Source organism: Cyprinus carpio, chromosome A1, assembly GCF_018340385.1.
Source record: "Cyprinus carpio isolate SPL01 chromosome A1, ASM1834038v1, whole genome shotgun sequence".
NCBI classification, from domain to species: Eukaryota; Metazoa; Chordata; class Actinopteri; order Cypriniformes; family Cyprinidae; genus Cyprinus; species Cyprinus carpio.
This window is the reverse complement of record NC_056572.1, coordinates 36,901,317-36,910,075: the sequence shown is the minus strand read 5'-3', so window position 1 is coordinate 36,910,075 and position 8,759 is coordinate 36,901,317. Positions and strand designations below refer to the sequence as shown.

The 8,759-nt window shown below is 36.5% G+C and overlaps 1 protein-coding gene across 2 annotated transcripts; it reads left to right on the top strand.

Annotated features, from left to right (window-relative positions):
* Positions 1-2,688: 2,688 nt before the first annotated feature.
* Positions 2,689-8,020, top strand: LOC109064269 (B-cell receptor CD22-like). Of its 2 annotated transcripts, none has more exons than XM_042764982.1 (10): positions 2,689-3,181; positions 3,486-3,542; positions 3,897-4,259; positions 4,358-4,606; positions 6,047-6,301; positions 6,559-6,801; positions 6,881-6,968; positions 7,082-7,127; positions 7,214-7,452; positions 7,669-8,020. In XM_042764982.1, the coding sequence occupies exons 2-10, from the start codon at positions 3,488-3,490 to the stop codon at positions 7,724-7,726; spliced, it is 1,596 nt and encodes a 531-aa protein (XP_042620916.1). In that variant the 5' UTR covers positions 2,689-3,181; positions 3,486-3,487; the 3' UTR covers positions 7,727-8,020. The 2 variants fall into 2 exon arrangements, with proteins under 2 accessions (XP_042620916.1, XP_042620913.1); XM_042764979.1 differs by having other exon boundaries at positions 2,692-3,181; positions 7,079-7,127.
* Positions 8,021-8,759: the final 739 nt, after the last annotated feature.

Sequence of the window (8,759 nt, the reverse complement as noted above, 5' to 3'; positions counted from 1 at the left end):
TGTAGGAGTCTCCGTCGACCGATTCTGTGTTTGTGGGTCTGTAAAGTTCCTCTTTTTCACTTTGAAATTTGGGGACATCTGGAAGATCATGGTCTATTCTCTGGTGGTCATCCTACAGTATATGAAGGACATACAAATAGTCAAATTCATCAGGAAATGATATGCTGATATGCTGTAGAAGTATATGAACTCACCTCCACTGGGTTTGATATAGTCCTGAGAACCTGATGAGGAAAGCATTTCAGATTTTAAAGATTTAAGTGAATCATTCTTCTTAAACGTGTCAGTATAATGTGTTATATGGGTGCAGTCAAGTCCTCCTGGGAAGTTTGTATTGATGAGTAACTCTACATCTACAAAATTATGAATACAGAATGTGCATCATTGTGTTTTTGCTTTTTTCTGTTTTTATTCAGTTTATGAAGGTAATGTAAACTGAATCATTATATTTTCTATGGTAATTATACATAAATATAATATTTTGTATATGCAATTTATATAGGCCTACTTTTATTGTACATGAAAAAAACAACAACAACATTTTATTAATTTCAACAAATTTACCATCAAAACTGCATAGCTTTAGTCTTTGGCTGCATTCATTGCATCCCACGTTTTCTCACTGATTTGGAAACTCAGGGCTTAAAGAAAATTTTGAGTTTCCCCGCTCATAATAACAGCTTCTGATGGCATTCATATGCATTCAACTCATAAATATGATCTGTCCAAAATGACTTTAATGCACCATATGATCCATATTTTTATCCCCCCCCCCATGAATAGATGTGTAGTCTTGTTTGTTCTTGTTTACATTTTAACTATCACTTTAAAATGATACTGAAATGAATTGTTTTTAAAGTAAACTTTGCTTCCATAAAATTATATTATATTTTGGCATTATATCAGCTTTTTTACTCCCAAGACTTTCCCATTAAAGTATCATGGACTTCAACAGAATGTGAGTGATGATGTATCTTAGACATATCAGCATGTGTTGAACTGTAGATCATGTGGTTTCAAATGATTCAGATGGTGTTGGTGTGTTTGAGATGATCCACAGAGATCTGCTCACCTGAATTACAGTGATCTTTGTGTTTGAGGAACAGACCAAACAGACACACGAAACACAGGGCAACACACACAACACAGCCACCATCATCATGAACCTCAGGTAACACTCTGTCCATGCAAAGCCAACAGTGACTTGCTTAAAAAAAGCAAAACTGCATGCTTTGTGTGTTTGTTTGTGTGTGTGTGTGTGTGTGTGTGTGTGTGTGTGTGTGTGTGTGTGTGTGTGTGTCGTAATCTCACTGGCAGGTTCTTCTGGAAACAGGTCTGTGGTTCGCTCTGGTGGATGTTCTGCATAGAAAACAAAAGTGAAAGGTGTGTAGTTCATCCTCATATACTAAATCCTCTGCTGGCATTCATTTACCCCGTGTGTGTGTGTGTGTGTGTGTGTGTGTGTGTGTGTGTGTGTGTGTGTGTGTGTGAATTCACCTCTCACACTGACTCATTATGAGACGCGTAAGAGGAAGACCATGCTGTATCACATCCCATCTGAAACCCATATGAGACTCAGTAGCACTTCAGAAATCCCCAGCACTGTTATACGTCAGTGTTCATGATGCCAAACAGACAGTGTTCTCAATTATAATCATAACACGGGTTGATGAGAAACAGACATGGATGTGCTTTTGTAGTCATCATTAAGGTTTTCAATGTTCCTGCTGTTTATTAAGGTTTTCATTGTATCATTGACAGTAAGTCTGCGAGCACAATGTAAAAGGACCTGCTTAAAATATCTGCCATTTGCCATGAGAACATGAGCGCTGAGGTCGTCCAGAAGAGCCAGTCTCGCTCCTGCAGACCTGGACTCTGGTTGTGTGGTGTGAACACACTGAAGATCTCCTGGAGCAAGCGAGCCGCTCATCTGGCAGAAGTACTTGCTGTTGATCTGGTAGGTTTCAGGATAGCTGCAGGAGACTGAGGTGTTGCTCCTCACAGATCCAGTGATGTTCACAGCCAGCGAGTCAGCCACAGCGCTGAAAGACCAAGAACTGCTGACAGACGTCATCTCACAGTTAGTCTGCTGAATTGTGGTGTTTATCAATGACATCAAGCACAGTGAAGAATAAAAAGTGCCACTCTCTCTCTGAATATATTGTGACGGATGTCGTACCTGAGAAAGTGATGGATGTGGAGGTTCTCATGACGGCCTGCTTCAACCTCAACTCACACTACATGTTCTCACACTAAATACTAGGTAGATATTCTGTGTGTGTGTGTGTGTGTGTGTGTGTGTGTGTGTGTGTGTGTGTGTGTGTGTGTGTGTTACACTTCCTTGGTAAACACAAACACAGTCTCAGTCTGAGCTGAAAAACAGCTCCCTCTTCAGGGCAGCGGAGGAAAAGTCTGGCCACCCTCGAGGTTAGAAAATTGATTTATAATTTACTGTTTTTAATTTATTTTTATATGTATTTTATTTATTTATTTATTGGTTTTATTTTGCAGTTTTAATTTCATTTATTTGTTTATTTTCATGTCTTTTTTCATATTTACTCTTTTAATTTAATTTGTTTATTTTTAATATATGACTTTTTTTTAACTTTAGTTTTGAGTTACTGTTTTATTTAACTTTTTTCTTTTAGTATTTATTTATTTGTTTTATTGATTTATATATTGTAATCTGATTATTTTATAAGGCAAAGCAATTGCATGTTCCTGCCTCAAAGAAATGTAAGATTATAACTGAACATGCGTCTAAACAAACATTTTGATGTTATTGTGCGAACACTTACTGTCTGTAAAAATGAAGAAGCACTTTTCTGCAAAAGAGTGTTCAGGAAACTGATTAACAGCATCTGACCATGTGACAGCAAATTTCCCTTTTACACTGAAAGCTTCATAGTGTCATTTGATTATTGCCTGTAAGCTGCAGTCATGTATTTAGACATTTTTAATCAGTCTTACTGAATGAGTTATTTTTATTTGTGTTTTTAGAAAGTGGTTTAATTCGTGTGAATCTTTTGTAAGTGGTTTTGTTTGGATTGTCCTGGTCTCATTATGGGGCAGACAGTTAAAAATATACTTTAAAAAGGGGAAGGAAAACAGCAGAAGAAAGTTTTCAGCTTGCATTTGTAGTTTCACTCTCCTGGAATCTACTGGCTGAAACTACAACACGGTAAGAGTTACGCTCATTCAGTAATAAATACTTGTTTAACTAATGAATATCTAGTCACACAAGAAACATAAGTGAGAGACTTCTCTTTCATGATCTCTGAACATCTAGTGCTTGTGTGTACTTGAGTTTCAACAAAGTAAATCTACTAACAGTGAAGATTTTAAGAGTTATTATATAGAGTTAATACCAATTAAAATATTTTATTAATTTTTACAGTGTTTATAGTACAATATTCTAATGTGGTTATGTTAATGAAACTAAAGATGAGGTGTTCCACTGTTAAATATCATACTGTTTCCTGCAGTGATGTCACTGATTACAGCTCCTCCTCTTCCTCTGCTGTTTCTGCTCATGATTCCAGGTGAGTCTCTCTGTGAATGCCATGGGACTTAAATCTCAATATTATAAATAAAGGTACAAAAGTTTGGTCCAGTTAGTCCTGCTGGGAGCTGCAGGAAAAGTGCTGAACAAGCTAAACCCCCTTTGAATCAAATAATCTTGTTTATGTTTTATTAGCATTTAATGCAGAATGTTGTTCATGGTTAGTGGTTAATATTATGCTTCCTGCATTTCATCATCTTCTGCAAATTTTACATAGTTTAATATTTACATAAACACCAGTTTTGTATAACAATTTTATGAACTTTTATGGTCCTGTCTGACTCATAGACTGGTGTTTTCAATATGTTTTCGTGTTTATGTTTATGTGTTTCAGGAATTTATGGCCAGTATGGTGGGGGTCAATGGGGTGTGATTTACAGTCCTTCACACATCTGTGCACTGCAGGGGTCAACAGTGACAATGAGCTGCACTTTTACTTACCCTTATGGATATCAGATCAAGAAAGTGTTCTGGACCAAAACAAATGTTAAAAATTCTGATCAAGAGTTTCCAGCTCTGTCTGAGGATCCTGAATACAAACAGAGGCTTCAGTATCTGGAAGACACACAGCAGAACTCCACCATCAGACTGAGTCATGTGACACAGAAAGATTCACGCATGTACTATTTCAGATTCACAACGGATAAACCTGATAAGAAATGGATTGGTACTCCAGGAGTGACTCTTACTGTCACAGGTGACTTTCATGAGGCTGAGCTCTTCTTCTGTGCATTATGTTGAATAATAATCAGTGTATGACAGCAGCACTAGATATGATGTGTGTGTTGTGTTCAGATCTTCAGGTGGAGGCTCCTGAGAGAGTGACAGAGGGTCATAATGTCAGTCTGACATGTAAAAGCAGCTGCACTCTGACTGACAGAGCAACATTCATCTGGTACAGAAACTCACAGCCATTAACTGAGAGAAGAGACAGAAACAATCAACTCCTGCTGCAGTCAGTCAGAAGAGAGGATGCAGGCAGATACAGCTGTGCTCTACATGGACACAGTTACATCTCTCCTGCTTTGCAGCTGAATATCAGATGCAAGTATTTTCTTTAAAGGTTTCCTTCAGTCACTCATCCCTTTTCTTTAAAACAGCATAAATCAGGTTTATAAGTGAGACACACACAATAGAAGTAAACAGGGCCGATACATAAACATTAAAAATACTCAATTTCAATAGTATATCCAGAAGATGTGAAGAAAAGAACATAAAAAGTGTGTTAACATGATTTTAGTGTGAAAGATTGCTTTAAAAATATATACAAAATTTTACAACTTTTTTTGTATTCCATAACAATGCAAAGGAGCTGTCAGATTTACTGTTGGTCTGTGAAATTTCATCACAACAAATCCACAGTGTTTAATTAACGCTGCTCAGTGTTTAATATGTCCACACTCAGAGTGTTGAAGTCAGATTGAAGCAGTGTTGAAGATAATTAGGTAATGATGTGATTAATTAAGTGCTGATTGAGCATTAGTGATGAACAGCTGCTGTTAACAAGCATAATCACTGAAGAAAAGAGAAACACAAGAACTACAACTGACTTCAGACACAGACGACGATGAAATCAACTGAAATACAAGACGTCATTAAATCTTTCAAGATCTCAGCAGAGCAGCTTCACTCATTTCTAATCTGACTTTATTTCTGTCAGATGACTAGAGAAGCTCTTATTGAGAGAGGTTTAGATGTTGATGTTTTATATTCATTTATCATACGGTCTTGGATAAACAAGTTTTCCACAAATTCAAAAGCTTCTCAACATCAGGTCAATGAATAAAGGGGTCTCTGTCAGTGTTGTTCAGTTGAACTTCTGTAAAATGGCCCTTGAGTAAGGGTTAGGGAAAGTCCTGGGCTTTGAAAAAATCTTACCTCCGGTTAGTGTTAACAGACCATTAAACTGGGTAATATAGGACTCTGGGAACATGGGTAAACTCCCAGTTACTTCAAATAATACACATTTAAAAAAAAAATATTATATATCAAATATATATATGTTTTTTTGTTGTTTGTTTGTTTGTTTTTTTACTTTGTGTGTGTAGTAATATACAACAAATGCTATTTTGAACTGATTTAGAGATATACTCAAACACATACTCAAAAATATTTAATGTTGTTAATTGCTTGAGTGTGAAGCAATGCCAGACCCAGACCACATGTGCAAAATGCATTAGATTATTTGATTGTGTAAGTATTCCTATATATCTAATGTTCATATTTGTATGCTGACTGTAGTACTGCATGTATACCCTGTTGAAAAAAAAAAAACAGCATATGCTGGTTAGGTATGTTTTGAAGCATGGCTGCTGGTTTGAGCTGGTCATGTGCTGGTCCTGAAGGAGTTAGTTGCTTAGGACCAGCACATGAGCAGCTCAAACCAGAAGCCATGCTGTTTTTTTTTATTTTATTTTATTTTTTTTTTCATCAGGGTAGTACTAATTTCATTTAGAGTTTAAAATTCAAATATTTCTCCTGTAGATCCTCCAGAGAATCCTGTGATCATCATCAGTCCATCTGGTGTAATAGTGGAGGGAGATTCAGTGACTCTGATCTGCAGCAGTGATTCGAACCCTCCTACAGAAATCGGCTGGTTTAAAGGAGGAATGTTTGTAGGATCTGGAAGAATCTACAGCATCTCAAAGATCAGCTCTGATCACAGTGGAGAATACAAGTGCAAGTCCAGATATGAAAATATAGATAAATACTCTGCTGGTGTGACTTTAAACATCATGTGTGAGTTAATCATCATCTGCACATTGTTCACATACAAATTCATAATTTTCTAATTAATGTTAAAAATACTAAATTTCAATAGTATATCCACAAGATGTGAAAAAAAGAACATAAAAAGTTAACATGATTTTAGTGTGAAAGATTGCTTTGTTTATATGTGTCCACACTGTGTTGAAGTAAAATTGAAGCAGTGTTGAAGATAATGAGGTAATGATGTGAATATTTTTTTGTGAATTTTAATGTTTTATGTATTTTAGATCCTCCCAGGAACGTCTCAGTGTCTATAACTGGATCTGGTGTAATAGTGGAGGGAGATTCAGTGACTCTGAGCTGCAGCAGTGATTCAAATCCTCCTGCTCTGAACTTCAGCTGGTTTAAGGAGAATCAAAGCTCAGCTGTTGGATCTGGACAGAGTTTCAGTGCACTACAGAGTGGACGCTTCTACTGTGAGGCTCACAATCAACATGGATCTCAGAGATCAGCGGCGCTATCAGTAACCGGTGAAGGTTTTATTTTATAAAGGATCATGACAGTTGTAGGTTTGAGAGTCAATCTTAACTCATATTCTTCATCTTTCAGTGCCTCATGGTCTGGGTTGGCATGTCTGGTTGGGAATCACAGTGGCATGTGTAGGATTATTCATTATTATCATCATCGTGTTCATAATGTAAGTTTGATTAAGAGTCATTTTCAGTTATAGTGCAGGTGGAATTGCCTCATGTAATTATAAGTAATAAATCTTTAAAACTCAGCTTGTAATTTTAATGTCTATAAAAGCAGGAGAAAACGAAGAGGTGCAAAAGCTGAAGATGTCACAGTAAAACAGGTGAATCATCCAGACAGGACTGGAAATATGTCGTGTACATTTAGTTAGGTTTCATATGTGTAATAATTCATTTTCATTTATATCAGGATGACCTGTACTCTAACGTAACTGAGAGGGACGCTCGCGTGTCTGAATCAGCCATTTGTGATGCCACTCCGTATGCCAGCGTTTCATTCAGCAAACCCAGAAGAGATGGAGACAGAGAAGCTGAGGAGATCCAGTATGCGACTGTCCAGCATCACAAAAACAAACCGATGAAGAGAGCAGAGGAGAGCGAAAACCAGTACGACAATCTCAGGATCCACCAACCTGCTGCTGCCGTGAGGTGCAAAAATAACTCTTCTGTCACCATCTGCTCACTGTCATAATTATGATGAAAGGATACATTTATAGTTCTTTCAGTTTGATCCTTTTGCTTAATGCTAAATCAGAAACCTGACATACAAGGTGGCTGAATTTTTAAAATGACTTCATCATCATGTAATGTGATGCATAACATCATCTTGTTTCTTTCTTGTTTCTTTATTTCTTTTTGTTTCAGGCGATCGGATGTGGAGACTGTGGAAGAGGTCTCTGTGATCTACAGCCACGTCAGATGAATGACAGACCGTCATGAAGCCTGTGTTCATCTCAGCTGCTGGGAAAAGCAAAAGCCAAAGATATTTGCTGAATATGAACAAATATTAATTAATGTCATTGAAAGTTTGGCTGTTTAATTTAGAATGCAGTTTAACAACATTTATGGCATGTTATTCCTTAAATCAGGTGAACAGATGAAATAAAAAATAAAAATGATGCTGTGATGTGATGTGGGAATGTGTTTAAGGATGAAATGATTCAAATTTTGATTTCAAATGTTTCTGTGACCAAATAAATGTATCAGTTTCACCAAACTCAAGCTTTGTTTGTTCATGATTTCAGTTCTTTAAATCTTTATTTACTTCTGTTGAAGTCTAGGTAGTCAATTCCAGGTCATTGAGGAGCTAAACTCAAATCAATATACCTAGTAGGACTCATTGTTTTGTGAGCTGCTCTAGGCTGGCATTAAATACAAAATAACATAGCATATGTGATTGCTGGGTTACTATTAATATTCAGTTAATATGGGGTATTTCAAAACAAAGTCATTTATGTTTGCATAATACCATGTTTATATATAAACAGGAAAATGCTCACAACAGTGGATACAGATAGAGTTTGACCTGGACCGTCAAAGTGGCTGATGATGATTATTTGTAGTGAAACTGTGTGCGTGTGTTTGTAATCATTCAAGTTTTAAGTTATGGAGACCCTAAGGGACATATGTATTAAAAATTATATTTCAGTGTTTTTTGCGTTTGCTAACAAAAAAAAAAAAAAAAAAAAAAAAAAACTTGGAATTCCCTGAGCACCATTTGTAAGCAAAAGCACTGAAATATAAACTTTCCCATCTCATACTTTCTCCATCACATCTCCATCAGTGGGGGAACTTCAGCTTCAGAGAAATAATGAGTTGCAAAAACAAAACCTCTCAAGTAGATTAAAAAAATAACTTCTCTGTCTGTGGTCAAAATGACGGCATCCAGTTTTATGCAAGATATGTCTCAAAATTGAGAGAATGTTTCCAGGAAGAAAAGGCAGCCAGTATTAAAA